Genomic DNA, 16,097 nt, shown 5'->3' on the forward strand with positions numbered 1-16,097 from the left:
CCATACTGTGATCACTCATTCCGAGAGGATCTTTTACTCGGAGATTGTTTATTATTCCTGTCTTATTACACAGGACCAGATCTAAGATAGCTTGCTCCCTTGTAGGTTCTGTAACATACTCAAGAGTCTGGTTATTATAAACTCACTCAGGTGCAACCTGATCCATCTTTATTCCAGCCCGAGAGTGCCTGCGTGACAAAGACACCCAGCTTATATACAGGTGACCAAGCACACATGCCACAAGCGTACAGCCCGATGACCTCTGACCACAGTGCCCTCTGGTGTCTGGTGACCCCCAAGCATTGATATATAACACTCACCCTCTCTCACTCTGTGCTCTCTCTTTTACACACTCTCTTTCTTGCTCTGTGCTCGCTTTTTCTCTCTCACTCAGCTCTCTCTCTCGCTCTGCGCTCTTTTTCTCTCACTCGGTGTTCTCACTCAGCGCTCTCTCTCTCTCTCTCATTCATTCTCTCTCACTCTCTTACTCAGCGCTCTCTCTCTTGCTCTCTCTCACTCTTGGTGCTCTCTCTCTTGTTCTCTCTATCTCTCATGCAGTGCTCTCTCTAGCTCTCTCTCTCTCTATCTCCCCCTTTTATGCTTACCAGTTGGATTCCCTCCAGGACTTTAAAGGCAGGTTCTTAAAGGCGCCAAAGCCCTCATTCACCCTGCTACAATGCATAATTTAAACTTAAGTAGTGAATTTGCAAAAGTAAATCCAAGTAATTAATTTGGTAAAAGTTGGATTCTATGTTCATTCTGATTTTCAATCCTCTTCCATTTGCCCTTCCTTGTAGATCAGAGACACTGCTATATTTGTGAATCCCATTGAGTAAGCTTTGTGCTGCAGTCCATGTAGAAAATAAAACAAAATGGCTGGAGGGAATAAAAACGTCACTACAGTGGATTCAACAAAAAAGTTTGCACAACTGTCAGTTCTGTATTATCCTTAGGTGTTTAGTTCATTGATCTGCTACAGCAGGGGGAAAAAAGAAAGGTTTTAGTGCAGCTCAGCCCAGATTACAACAGTCATCCTGTGAAAGAAATGGAAAACGAATCGATTTTATCACACATTAACCTAACAATTCAATTTCTTTAAAGAATAAAAGTCACTCTGAACTTTAAATTGCAATTCGAGTACTATAAGATTCCAGGCATGAGACAGATTTGGTGGCAGCAGTAGGCTACTGGTAGACAATCTCCATGAACAGCATGACAGGCTTCAAGAGAAATTAACAACTGTCTTCAAGCAGCATATGCACTACACTGGGGGAATGTGAAAGGACCAGAGAATGGATGTTGCGCGAGAGCTATACTGCAACTGCAGCTAGCAATGGAGAGAAAAATGCACGAATCTCCCAATCACCTCCATATATTAGTGGAGAGAATTAGTAGAATTATTGTATTTAGGGGTCAGAAGTCTAAAATACAGCTGCATGGGAGCCCAAGGCCCTCGTCTAGCTTTAGCTGCTAGCCAATCCGCCTGAATTATCTAAATCTAGCTGTGAAGAAGCCACATGCCGCACGAAAAGTGCTTTCGCAAGACCCACTCCTACAAACATTTACAAACTCACAGCAGGCGAATAAAAAATCTGCTGTAAATCTATATTGGACAACACAGCAGTTTATTGCAACAAGTTCCTGCAGGATATGGAGAAAAGATTATTCAAAATGACATTTTCAAATGGATGCTGGCTAGTCTTCAGTCTCCAGTATAGATCGGGGGCAGCAATTGTTGATAAAATGGACAAAGATACCATTCAGGTCACAAATCAATGTTAGAGGCCTGTGAGAACTGGACAGGTTGTATTTCGCACTGCTGGTGCCCAGCTTATTGCCTCAGTCAATAAGAAAAATCAACATCTGCTGAATAGCTTTGAAGAACAAACTAAAAAAAATGAAAAATGTCTCCAGAAAGTGGAAATGCAGACAATCAAGTGGGACAGCTGGAGCTCGACAATTGAGAATGACATCCAGGTGGCCAGAGGGACTGGAGTGCATAATCACCCCCGGCAACCAAATTTTAATTTGATCATTTAAGTTTAAAGTTTAATTTGTTTAATTTGCCGGTTTTAGTGCCCCCTTCCTCCACTTTTAGCCAGGTGGCACTTGTATAATTTCTGTTTTTAGGCGCTAAAACCATCCCCTCAAAAAAGAAAAAAGGAGCACTCGAAAAAAATGTGAAAGAGTGTGACCCACCCTTGCAGGGGGCATTTGTTTAAAGTGCACAACTAAAATAGTTGACATCCAGGTGTCGTTTTTGAACCCTCAGGAGTAGCGCAAAAAGCAACCTCTCACCTCTATTCAAAATTTATCAAGGGATACAACCAAAATATAGAAATCAATTTTAACTTGGACACATCTCAAAGTCATCAAGATAATTGTACTTACTAGTCTGACAGAAAGCCAAGGTATAATCTAAAAAATGGCTGCAAGGACCATCAGCAGGTCGGGGCCTTCAAAAGGAGCGGCGTGCGGAGGCATACCACTTCAAGGTACAGCATGTGCTGGAGAGTGCCAGCTGTGAGAGGGTGACTGGATTGGACATCACCAAGGTCCAGGTCGCTGATTGGAGCGTGGGCAGGTACAGCAGGAGCGGCGAGGTTGGGCCGCCGGAGCAGCAAGTGATCGTGAAGCGATGTGATCGGGGCCCAGGAAAGGCATGAATTCGTGGCTCAGAAGATGCGTGAGCCCAGGGGCAGCACGGGACAGCCCACACTATGATATGTGTGTGCACTAGGTTCATGCAGCAGAGCTGGTCTCCAGTCGTCTTGGTTAATCCTTGCAACTGGACCAAGATCTAGCTCTGTCAAGCCCGTGTGGTGGCTGGTGTGCAACGGCGACCGCACGTTAAAAAAATCCACGCACAGCCATCTTCCATCCTTCAACGTGTAGTTCGGGACTTGGAATATTCGGTCCTTCATTGAAACATCTGTGAACTCATCCCTTTTTGGCGTGGAAACAAGTCATCCTCGATACGAGGGACCACCTATGATTATGCTGAATCGGACTACAACAACAACTTGCATTTATATAGTGCCTTTAACGTAGTGAAACATCCCAAGGCGTTTCACAGGAGTATTGTGTGTTAAAAATTTGACACCGAGCCGCACAAGTAGAAATTAGAGCAGGTGAGCAAAAGCTTGGTCAAAGAGGTAGGTTTTAAGGAGTGTCTTGAAGGAGGAAAGAGAGGTAGAGAGGCGGAGAGGTTTAGGCAGGGAGTTCCAGAGCTTGGGGCCTAGGTAACAGAAGACACGACCACCAATGGTTGAGCGGTTTCAATCAGGGATGCACAGGAGGGCAAAATTAGAGGAGCGCAGACGTCTTGGGGGGGTTGTGGGGCTGGAGGAGATTACAGAGATAGGGAGGTGCGAGGCTATGGAGGGATTTGAAAATAAGGGTGAGAATTTTGAAATCAAAGCATTGCTTAACCTGGAGCAAATGTAGGTCAGTGAGCACAGGGGTGATGGATGAGCAGGGCTTGGTGCAAGTTAGGACAAGGGCTGCCGTGTTTTGGATCACCTGTAGTTCACGTAGGGTAGAATGTGGGAGACCAGCCGGAAGTGCATTGGAATACTCAAGTCTAGAGGTAACAAAGGCATGGATGAGGGCTTCAGCAGCAGATGAGCTAAGGCAAGGGTGGAGACGGGTGATGTTATGGAGGTGGAAATAGGCGGTCTTAGTCATGCTGTGGATATGTGGTCAAAAGCTCATTTCAGGGTCAAATATGACACCAATAGTGTGAAAAGTCTGGTTCAGCCTCAGACAGGAGTTGGGGAGAGGGATGGAGTCAGTGTGTAGTGAATGGAGTTTGTTGTGGGAAAAAGGTTTCCCATTTTGAACTACTCCAAGGCCCTAAAATTCTGATTAAAGCCCAGGCAGAATCTTTTCAAATCTTCGGATCAGGTAGCGAAAATTGGGGCAGAACCTAATCCTGTCAAGATTCCATCCTATTTTTTAGCTGCAGCCATTTTCCAGTAAGGGGGCGCCCTGGGCAGACTTTCTGCCTGTCCCATTAGATCCAAGCGTGTGTCTTGGGAAATTCCCAGATTACCCCAAAATGATCACTCTTTTACAACCTTAAAAGGCCTCAGTGGAATTCTCGTCAGCTGAGAGATGGTGTGAACCTCTTCAGGCCTTCAGAAAGGCTCCAGAAGCACTACAGAGAAAGGTAATCTTTCTTGTCCCAGAAAATGGCTCCTTTAAAGCTGGACTTTTTTTGCTCTGTGTTCATCAGCCCAGGATGGGCATCAAGATCTCTGCTGGAGCAGCTGTGGGCTGCTGTGCATTAAAAGCACAGGTCAGGACAGGTGCCACTGAAACACCCTCTCAGGTGCTGGCAGCATGCCCCAACTACGCTAATGACTCCATTCTGCCAATCAGAATTTTGTGAAACAAAGTTTAACTGACCACATCCAATTTGCATCACTAACGGTCATTTTATGATGTGAGTTCTTTAACCACATCTGAGTTCACTATTGACAGTTAGAGTGGTCTCAGTGAAAGTGAAGACACTTATTAACTTTTCCAGAGAGATTCAATTCTCCCAATCCCATCACCAATTGGTGTATTCAAAACAGACCATTAGTGTGTATGCCAGGCACTAGTCATTGGATTATCATACTGGAAGAAGGCTTACAATGTATAATGGAATGATAAATTCATTTAAAATGACCAGGTTTGTGATTTTGTTACACATTAAGGTCATTTCCCTAATTTACGTTTCCAACAGGGAACCACACCCACCAGAAGCATATATCAGAAATTCAGGCGTGCAGCCACAACCAATGTCTGATTGACTGTAGAAGATAGAGAAGTTAGGCACTGAAATGTAACATTTTTCCAATAAAATGGGAAAGCTAAAGAGAAGTCTCATTGCAGTGGGTTTATCTAGGAATCCCCTCCAACTGATGGCCCTGTCCTAACTAGAAGGTTGAGTGCATGAATTTGTTATTTCAGAAGGAAACATTCAGTGAAGCATAGACCTAGCCGGAATATTTGTTCTGTGAAGTTAATTAGGAACTAGGTTAATTCCATGTAGAACAGTTGAAGGAAAAAACAAATCTTGGAATTAAAATCTGCTTTGAACATTGGAGTCAAAAGTGCCCCATGAGTTTCCCTCTCAAGGTATGCTTCACTTAAAAGCGGTTTGCACGCGTATCATAGCTATGAAGTATTAAAGCTATTTCTATCCTTGAAATCTTTCAAGCATCTCAGTGCTTGAGAGAATGTTTTAGGGCATATTCACATGAGCAGTTACTAATGTCATCTTGTACCCGAGAGCAGACATGTAAAAGTGTCAGTTTCAATCTGAAAACTAATCATTTATAAATCAGGGCCTAACTGCTAAAACATGACTGCTATCATCACCTTATCACAATTAATCATTCCAGTTTTCCATTGTAATAATTTCAGATTATTCTGACCTCTTTAGTAGAAATGTGACCATTTTCTCTTAATTGCTTTTACTCAATGATAATGCATAATATTTTGGAAAATAAAAAAAGGTGCCAAATAATAATTGAAGCAAAAAATGCAATTTGGGTCATTAATAAGTTATGTGCCTGAATACGTTAGTTAGCTGTAATTTTATTTTTGGCATTTCACTGATTGTCTGAACATAACCAAAAACTTTAGCAGTGAGAGCTCACTATATATATATATATATATATATCACAGCTGAATCTCTGTGTTCTCTAAAAGAAACATAGAAGAACATCAGACTACATTAAATCTCCTTTCCTGAGAGTCATTTCATTGCTGCTTACAGAATACAGAGCCATTGCAACCAACACTGATTCCATTCCTGTCTGACATCCACATAAAGAAAGACTTGCATTTATATAGCGCCTTTTACGATCACCGGACATCTCAATACACTTTACAGCCAATGAAGTACTTTTGAAGTGTAGTCACTGTTGTATTGTGGGAAACGCAGCAGCCAATTTGTGCACAGCAAGCTCCCACAAATAACAATGTGATAATGACCAGATAGTCTGTTTTTGTTATGTTGATTGAGGCATAAATATTGGCCGGGACACCAGGGATAACTCCCGTGCTCTTCTTTGAAATAGTACCATGGGATCTTTTACGTCCATTTGAGAGAGCAGACGGAACCTCGGTTTAATGTCTCATCTGAAAAACGGCAGCTCCAACAATGCAGTGCTCCCTCAGCACTGCACTGGAGTGTCAGCGTAGATTCTTTTGTGTTCAAGTTCCTGGAGTGGGACACAGCTCAGTGTCAGCATACATGCATTTCCAGCAGGGATTAACGCTAGAGCATGACCAGGACAACAAAAAAAGTATTTTTCCCTTCCCAAGGCCCGGCATATTGAGGCTAACTGAGGAAGCCTTAATGCCACACCAAATGAAATCAGCTAACTCATCATAAACTAGGGATCAAACCTGGACGATTCCTGTTCTGAACAGATCAGTGCACCAGTGTGCCATGCATTTACAAACTGTGCTATTTAATAAGCTTAGCTTTTCTTTTTATTTTACTCAACCCTTGAAGATTTAAAATAACTACCGAAAGAAAAATGCTTGCGATCGCAGAATTTCGACCAAGGGAACATATTATAATTTACAATTGGAGCTGGCAGAGGTTAGTGAAAAGGGAACTGCAGATTTAAAAGAAGACAAGATCAATTAATGTTTTGGTTATTAAGTTGCAGTTACTTCTGTTAGCGAGACCAGGAGAAGAAGAAATGGAATGCCTGAGATACAAGGCCAGATTCCCTCACCTCGGACTGAAACTCTCTTGGGAAGGATAGTAACAGCTCCTGCAGCTACTTCCTCCTGCTGTAGCACTGGTGTCACTTTAGAACCCCAACTGTCGGATCCGACCCACAAGAAGTGGCCAGTCTGATTGGCCCTTTTTGTCGCCTCCAGCACCCGCCTACACAGCAAGAAAAAGAACACGGAAGAAATTACTTTAATACTTATTTGCTGGAAGCGAAAGCTATGCCTTGGGGACAGCGCACAAAATTGATTATTGTACTCTGCAAACTAATCTGGTCACTGCACCTATTATAGAACCACAAAATACTATTTGACAAGTAAGTTGTGAATGATCCCTTTGGTAAAAGGAACTCTACTGGCACTCGCAACTTTTTGACTTATTATTACCCCTACGTTACCTTTTCCTTAGCAACCTAAAAAATGAATAAGATGGCATTTACTATTATTTCTTAATATCATCCTTTAGCAGCAGCTTGCCAAGTAGATAGCAATTTTCATTTTGAGGGGAGGGTTAATTTGATTTTAGTTGCTTATTTTGTAACGTCTTCCATGGAAAATAAGAACATAAGAAATAGGAACAGGAGGAGGGCATACGGCCCCTCGAGCCTGCTCCGCCATTCAATAAAATCATGGCTGATCTGATCTGCTCCACTTCCCCGCCCGCTCCCCATAACCCCTTATCCCCTTATCGTTTAAGAAACTGTCTATTTCTGTCTTAAATTTATTCAATGTCCCAGCTTCCATAGCTCTCTGAGGCAGCAAATTCCACAAAGTTACAACCCTCGGAGAAGAAATTTCTCCTCATCTTTGGTTTAAATGGGCGGCCACTTATTCTAAGATCATGCCCTCTAGTTCTAGTCTCTCCCATCAGTGGAAACATCCTCTCTGCATCCACCTTGTCAAGCCCCCTCATAATCTTATGCGTTTTGATAAGATCACCTCTCATTCTTCTGAATTCCAATGAGTAGAGGCCCAATCTACTCAACCTTTCCTCATAAGTCAACCCCTCATCCCTGGAATCAACCTAGTGAACCTTCTCTGAACTGCCTCCAAAGCAAGTATATCCCTTTGTAAATATGGAAACCAAAACTGCACGCAGTATTCCAGGTGTGGCCTCACCAATACCTTATATAGCTGTAGCAAGACTTCCCTGCTTTTATTATACTCCATCCCCTTTGCAATAAAGGCCAAGATACCATTGGCCTTCCTGATCACTTGCTGTATCTGCATACTAACCTTTTGCGTTTCATGCACAAGTACCCCCAAGTCCTGCTGTACTGCGGCACTTTGCAATCTTTCTCCATTTAAATAATAACTTGCTCTTTGATTTTTTTTCTGCTAAAGTGCATGACCTCACACTTTCCAACATTATACTCCATCTGCCAAATTTTTGCCCACTCACTTAGCCTGTCTATGTCCTTTTGCAGATTTTTTGTGTCCACCTCACACATTGCTTTTCCTCCCATCTTTGTATCATCAAAAAACTTGGCTACGTTACACTCGGTCCCTTCTTCCAAGTCGTTAATATAGATTGTAAATGGTCGGGGTCCCAGCACTGATCCTTGTGGCACCCCACTAGTTACTGATTGCCAACCAGAGAATGAACCATTTATCCCGAATCTCTTTTCTGTTAGTTAGCCAGTCCTCTATCCATGCTAATATATTACCCCCAACGCCATGAACTTTTATCTTGTGCAGTAACCTTTTATGTGGCACCTTTTCAAATGCCTTCTGGAAGACCAAATACACCACATTCACTGGTTCCCCTTTATCCACCCTGTTCGTTACATCCTCGAAGAACTCCAGCGAATTTGTCAAACATGACTTCCCCTTCATAAATCCATGCTGACTCTGCCTGACCGAATTTTGCTTTTCCAAATGTCCTGCTACTGCTTCTTTAATAATGGACTCCAACATTTTCCCAACCACAGATGTTGGGCTAACTGGTCTATAGTTTGCTGCTTTTTGTCTGCCTCCTTTTGTAAATAGGGGCGTTACATTTGCAGTTTTCCAATCTGCTCGGACCTCCCCAGAATCCAGGGAATTTTGGTAAATTACAACCAATGCATCCACAATCCCTGCCGCTACTTCTCTTAAGACCCGGATGCAAGCCATCAGGTCCAGGGGATTTATCTGCCTTTAGTCCCATTATCTTACTGAGTACCAACTGCTTAGTGATTGTGATTGTGTTAAGTCCCCCCCCCCCACCCCTATAGCCCCTAGACTATCCACTGTTGGAATATTGTTAGTGTCCTCTACAATAAAGACTGATACAAAATATTTTTTCAGAGTTTCTGCCATCTCCATGTTCCCCATTACTAATTCCCCGGTCTTGTATGATGAGAAGCTGCATCATGGCTCGTGGATCAGTTGATTCACAATAATTGTTTTAAATGAAAACAATTTTCCGTTATGGATTAGCTGATGTAAAAATCGAAAGCTGTTTTTAATATACAGCTTGTCTATTCCTTTTCAATTTATATCACATGACTTTATATCAGAATCCTACTCAAGGTGTGGTCGGACTAGATACCGTACAGTTTAGCCTGACTTCCTCTACCTCCACTGTTGTAGCTATATAGTTCAGCATTCTACATTCAGCATTATGTCAGGGGTACAGTAGCAAAGTGGTTATGTTACTGGACTAGTAATCCTGAGGCTTCAAGAGAATTCAAATCACACCACAGCAGTGGGGGAATTTAAATTCAGTTAATTAAAAAAATCTGGAATAAAAAGCTAGTGTCATTAATGGTGAGCAGGAAACTACAAGATTGTCGTAAAAGCCCAATGTCCTTCAGGGAAACTAAAATCCTTTATGGAAGGAAATCTGCGAGTTTTACCCAGTCTGGCCTATATATGACTTCAGGTCCACAGCAATGTGGTTGACTCTTAACTGTCCTCTGAAATACCCGAGCAAGCAACTCAGTAATAAGGCGGCTCACCACCACCTTTTCAAGGGCAATTACGGATGGGCAATAAATGGGCGCCCACATCCTATAAACGAACAAAAAAAAAATTTGAGGTGCTTCACTGATTGCTACTCTCCAGTGATTGGACTTGTTGAACATAGAAACATAGAAACATAGAAAATAGGTGCAGGAGTAGGCCATTCAGCCCTTTGAGCCTGCACCACCATTCAATAAGATCATGGCTGATCATTCACCTCAGTACCCCTTTCCTGCTTTCTCTCCATACCCCTTGATTCCTTTAGCCGTAAGGGCCATATCTAACTCCCTCTTGAATATATCCAATGAACTGGCATCAACAACTCTCTGCGGCAGGGAATTCCACAGCTTAACAACTCTCTGACTGAAGAAGTTTCTCCTCATCTCAGTCCTAAATGGCCTATCCCTTATCCTAAGACTGTGTCCCCTGGTTCTGGACTTTCCCAACATCGGGAAAATTTTTCCTGCATTTAACCTGTCCCGTCCCGTCAGAATCTTATACGTTTCTATGACATCCCTCTCATCCTTCTAAACTCCAGTGTATAAATGCCCAGTTAATCCAGTCTCTCCTCATATGTCAGTCCAGCCATCCCTGGAATCAGTCTGGTGAACCTTCGCTGCACTCGCTCAATAGCAAGAACATCCTTCCTCAGATTAGGAGACCAAAACTGAACACAATATTCCAGGTGAGGCCTCATCAAGGCCTGTACAATTGCAGTAAGACCTCCCTGCTCCTATACTCAAATCCCCGAGCTATGAAGGCCAACATGTCATTTGTCTTCTTCACCGCCTGCTGTATCTACACGCCAACTTTCAATGACTGATGTACCATGACACCTCCGCTTTTCCTAATCTGCCGCCATTCAGATAATATTCTGCCTTTGTGTTTTTGCCACCAAAGTGGATAACCTCACATTTATCCACATTATACTGCATCTGCCATACAGTTGCCCACTCGCCTAACCTGTCCAAATCACTCTGCAGCCTCTTTGCGTCCTCCTCACAGCTCACACCGCCACCCAGTTTAGTGTCATCTGCAAACCTGGAGATATTACACTCAATTCCTTCATCCAGATTATTAATGTATATTGTAAAGAGCTGAGCCCTGCAGCACTCCACTAGTCACTGCCTCCCATTCCAAAAAGGATCTGTTTATCCTGACTCTCTGCTTCCTGTCTGCCAACCAGTTCTCTATCCACGTCAGTACATTACCCCCAATACCATGTGCTTTAATTTTGCACACCAATCTCTTACGTGGGACCTTGTCAAAGGCCTTTTGAAAGTCCAAATACACCACATCCACTGGTTCTCCCTTGTCCACTGTACAAGTTACATCCTCAAAATATTCTAGAAGATTTGTCAAGCATGATTTCCCTTTCATAAATCCATGCTGACTTGGACTGATCCTGTCACTGCTTTCCAAATGCGCTGCTATTTCATCCTTAATAAATTGATTCCAACATTTTCCCCACTATTGATGTCAGGCTAACTGGTGTATAATTACCCGTTTTCTCTCTCACTCCTTTTTTCAGTCCATAGGAATGATCCAGAGTTGATAGACTGTTGGAAAATGATCACCAATGCATCCACTATTTCTAGGGCCACTTCCTTAAGTACTCTGGGATGCAGACAATTAGGCCCCGGGGATTTATCAGCCTTCAATCCCATCAATTTCCCCAACACAATTTCCCGCCTAATAAGGATATCCTTCAGTTCCTCCTTCTCACTAGACCCTCGGTCCCCTTGTATATCCGGAAGGTTATTTGTGTCTTCCTTCGTGAAGACAGAACTAAAGTATTTGTTCAATTGGTCTGCCATTTCTTTGTTCCCCATTATAAATTCACCTGAGTCTGACTGCAAGGGACCTACGTTTGTCTTCACTAATCTTTTTCTCTTCACATATCTATAGAAGCTTTTGCAGTCAGTTTTTATATTCCCGGCAAACTTCCTCTCGTACTCTATTTTCCCCCTCCTAATTAAACACTTTGTCCTCCTCTGCTGAATTCTAAATTTCGCTCAGTCCTCAGATTTTCTGCTTTTTCTGGCCAATTTATATGCCTCTTCCTTGGATCTAACACTATCCTTAATTTCACTTGTTAGCCACGGTTGAGCCACTTTCCCTGTTTTATTTTTACTCCAGACAGGGATGTACAACTGTTGAAGTTCATCCATGTGATCTACAAATGTTTGCCATTGCCTATCCACCATCAACCCTTTAAGTATCATTTGCCAGTCTATTCTAGCCAATTCACGTCTCATGCTGGCGAAGTTAGCTTTCCTTAAGTTCAGGACCCTAGTTTCTGAATTAACTGTGTCACTCTCCATCTTAATATAGAATTCTACCATATTATGGTCACTCTTCCCCAAGGGGCCTCGCACAACAAGATTGCTAATTAGTCTCTTCTCATTACACATCACCCAATCTAGGATGGCCAGCTCTCTAGTTGGTTCCTCGACATATTGGTCAAGAAAACCATCCCTAATACACTCCAGGAAATCCTCCTCCACCGCATTGCTACCAGTTGGGTTAGCCCATTCTATATGTAAATTAAAGTCGCCCATGATAACTGTTGTACCTTTATTGCACACATCCCTTATTTCTTGTTTGATGCTGTCCCCAACCTCACTACTACTGTTTGGTAGCCTGTACACAACTCCCACCAGCGTTTTCTGCCCTTTGGTATTCCGTAGCTCCATGGAGTTTATTAAACCTTCTAGACCACTTTCAACTTGAACCTTTGCTGGAATACATGTGATATTTCTTCTTGTTTTTTCTTCTCACATCCAATACATTCCCTTTAACTGTAATAAATGCCTTCTTGCATGGTTTCATTATATCATTCTTGGATTGCCTCCTCTGTTTCAGCTGCCTCTCCTAGTTTGCTATTATCTACAAATTTAACCATCTAACTGAGCTTTGTGAATTTGAGGTTACTTTCAGCTGCATTATCAAGACTCACCTGATGTCATCTTCATTTGCAAATATAATGACTCCACGTGCATTGGGGGTTTCCAGTAGACGTTTGATAATTTTGTCAAACTCTGCTCGTTTTGGGTCTCGTGGAATCTTCAATGACTGGGCCACACAGACTCCACCTGCAGAGAGAAAGTACAAAGTATGAGCTAGCTCCCAATTTGGAGGAGGTTACTACAACAACAACAACTTGTATTTATATAGCACCTTTAACATAGTTAAATGTCCCAAGGCACTTCACAGGAGTATTATGAGACAAACGTTTTGATAACAAGCCACAGAAGGAGAAATTAGGGCAGGTGACCAAAAGCTTGATCAAAGAGGTATGTTTTTAAGAAGCGCTTTGAAGGAGGAAAGCGAGGTAGAGAGGCGCAAAGGTTTCAGCAGGGAATTCCAGAGCTTGGGGCCTCAGCAGCTGAAGGCACGGCCACCAATGGTTGAGCGATTATCATCAGAGATGCTCCAGAGGGCAGAATTATAGGAGCGCAAATATCTTGGGGTGGGGGGGGGGGGGGGGGTGGGCAGGGGTTGTGGGGCTGAAGGATATTACTGAGATAGGAAGGGGCACGGCCATGGAGAGATTTGAAAATAAGGATGAGAATTTTGAAATCGTGCCGTTGCTTAACCGGAATTCAATGTTGGTGCAAGTTAGGACATGGGCAGCTGAGTTTTGGATCACCTTAAGTTTACGTTGGGTAGAATGTGATGGCCAGCCAGCAGTGCATTGGAATAGTTAAGTCTAGAAGGAACAAAGGCATGGATGAGGGTTTCAACAGCTGATGAGCTGGGGCAAGGGCGGAGACGGGCGATGTTACGGAGGTGGAAATAGGCGACCTTAGCTATGCTGTGGTCGAGAGCTCATTTCAGAGTCAAATATGACACAATGATTGTGAACAGTATGTTTCAGCCACAGACAGAAATTGGGGAGAGGGATGGAGTCAGTGGCTAGGGAATGGAGTTTGTGACAGAGACAGAAAACAATGACTTTCGTCTTCCCAATATTTAATTGGAGAAAATTTCTGCTCATACAGAACTGGATGTCGGCCAAGTGGTCTGACAATTTAGAGACTGTGTAGGGGTTGAGAGAAGTGAGGTAGAGTTAGATGCCATCAGCGTACATGTGGAAACTGACACTGTGTTTTTGGAAGATGTCGCCAAGGTGCAACATGTAGATCAGAGATAGGAGGGGGAGAAGGATAGATCCGTGGGGATAGCTGAGGTAACGATGTGGGAGCGGGAATCGCCGTTACTGATTGCTTATGGCACTATGGTGCAGGAGAATGCAATCACAGCTCTTAACACTGAATCAGTTGAAAAGTGGGATATTTACTGATTAACTGTGCATTGATCGCTTGATTCATCAAATAATAATCTGCAAATGTAAAATTACTTCAATAATCAATTGTGTCAGGGAATACTAACAGATGCCCGAAGGATTGAGCTTGTTATGAAGGAAAGTAATTAAACATTTCATCAAAAAATAAGACAGTTTCAATGTGTGAAATTTTCCTATTGATCACAGTAACACCAGTAAAAAAAACTCAAAGACTTATAAAAGAAACTAACCATTTGAAAATCTAAAGTAATATGGATAAAGAATATTGGCCACCCTCTTACTACCTAGTATAACTCTATTGTACTTACAGAGCCTGTCAATCAGAATTAGTATAAACATTCTTAATTCTTGTTTGTACACACCAGCCCTGAATTTCCTGGAAAGCATCAGTGTAAATATGGTGCAAGAGCAGAGTTACACTGCTTTTATTTTTAGGAAATTCACCATAACTGATTTATGCCGGTTTTATGGTGAAACATCGCTACTCATGAATTTCCTCGATTGTTTTACACCGTTTCAGAGATACATCCGCTGAAACCCTCTGCCATTCATTTACATAGCTCCGTCCCCTTACAAAAGACCAACTCATGGAAGTTTCCTGGATTAATGTGAATAATGCACTGCCATAGATTTAGATCCAAACTTTTAGGCACGGCATGCCCAAAACTCACCTCATACGCAGAGTAACTGCAATACCTGGGGTTTGAGAATGATTTTCTGCCCAATTTCTTTTCTTAATTTTTGTTACTGAGACTTGGACTATATTTGCCAAAGTGCTGTCAGTCTCAGTGCACTTGATATTTTTCGGACCATCCCTACTTACGTGTTCAGAAGGACTAAGCAACTGGAATGGCCTTCTCAATGGGCACCCGCCCCCCCCCCCCTCATTTTACAGAATAATGGTAGAGGAAGTCAAGCAGCAGAAGCAAGAGGTTCTGAGAATGAGGTGCCATGGCAGAAGATAGCAGCCGATATTTTTCCCGACTGCGGTGCTGCATGTGGACTTGTTTAGTGCCGGGTTTTAGGTGCCGCCATAGACAAATGAACTTTGCAGGAAATTTCAACACATGTTGCCGTCAGCAAGATCAGCACAGAAACTCCCGTAAATTTCAACGTAATTTCTGAGTATGTGTGATCCAGGAAATTGTGGCCCATCCATCATATTTAACAGAGCTTTGAATTCTAAGGCTCGACAGATGGACTGAAATGTTTTTTTTCTGGTCCTGCACGTGCCCAATTTCTTATAATAATATCTCAAAGTTCTAACTACAGAAGTATGTGTTTGGGAATTCTGCACGAGATGCGACATCACTCTTTGATAAGTATTATTTATTAAATGGATGTGTTGCGGTCAGATCTGGTGTGATAAAATCATTGCGGAACAACTTGGTGCGACTTATACTTTGACATAAACACATTAACATTTCAAATGCCAATACATTTGACACTTACAATGAGGGGTTTGATTTTGCAATGCTTTACATACATGAGTAATCTAATCTATTATAATTTTAATCCTGTAAGTTAAGTTCTCTTGATTTTTGAAAATATTAAGCAATTAAAAAAAAAAGATGTGAGCCATTGTGGTGGTCACCGAACCGCCTTTGTATTTTCAACTGGGTACAATGCATTTTGAACCAGAGTCCATCAAGACAGCATCTGTGAATTGACAAGTGGGAGAATGTGCAGCTGTTAACACTGAAGTGCAAGGCGCTTTTGGCAAATAGTCACAGGAATTGAGACTACAACAAACAGCACGCCTGACTGATCAAGAGTATTAAGGTGGCTTAGAAAACATGATCATTGCTAGCTGATGTTCTTTTTCAGTGTAATAACCTAAACAAGAATTCTATATAATCCAGGATAATGAGAAAAAAATCTGCGATAGTGGAATTAAGTGGCTCAAAAATATAAGGGCTCATTTTTTTAAAACTTCTTTGGGATTGGCTAGGCTGTCATTTAGTGTCCATTCTTATAGATTGTGACCCAGCGAAAATAAATGGCAATACATGTCTGAGTCAGGATGGTAAGTGATGGTGATGGTTCCCCCATGCACCTGCTGCCCTTGTTCCTTTTAGGTGGGGAGGTCACAGGTTTGAGG

General features: G+C 42.4%; 1 protein-coding gene across 1 annotated transcript in view; it reads right to left on the minus strand.

Annotated features, from left to right (window-relative positions):
• The window catches only part of LOC139227854 (metabotropic glutamate receptor 4-like), a 1,455,190-nt gene that overhangs the window by 880,015 nt on the left and 559,078 nt on the right, over positions 1-16,097 (minus strand). Inside the window, exons 3-4 of the mRNA XM_070858939.1 lie at positions 12,647-12,782; positions 6,744-6,898 (exon numbers count right to left, since the gene is read on the minus strand). Of these exons, the coding sequence (XP_070715040.1) occupies positions 6,744-6,898; positions 12,647-12,782 (291 nt within the window). The remainder of the gene's footprint in view (positions 1-6,743; positions 6,899-12,646; positions 12,783-16,097) is intronic.

Source organism: Pristiophorus japonicus, chromosome 17 (genome assembly GCF_044704955.1).
Source record: "Pristiophorus japonicus isolate sPriJap1 chromosome 17, sPriJap1.hap1, whole genome shotgun sequence".
Classification (NCBI taxonomy): Eukaryota; Metazoa; Chordata; class Chondrichthyes; family Pristiophoridae; genus Pristiophorus; species Pristiophorus japonicus.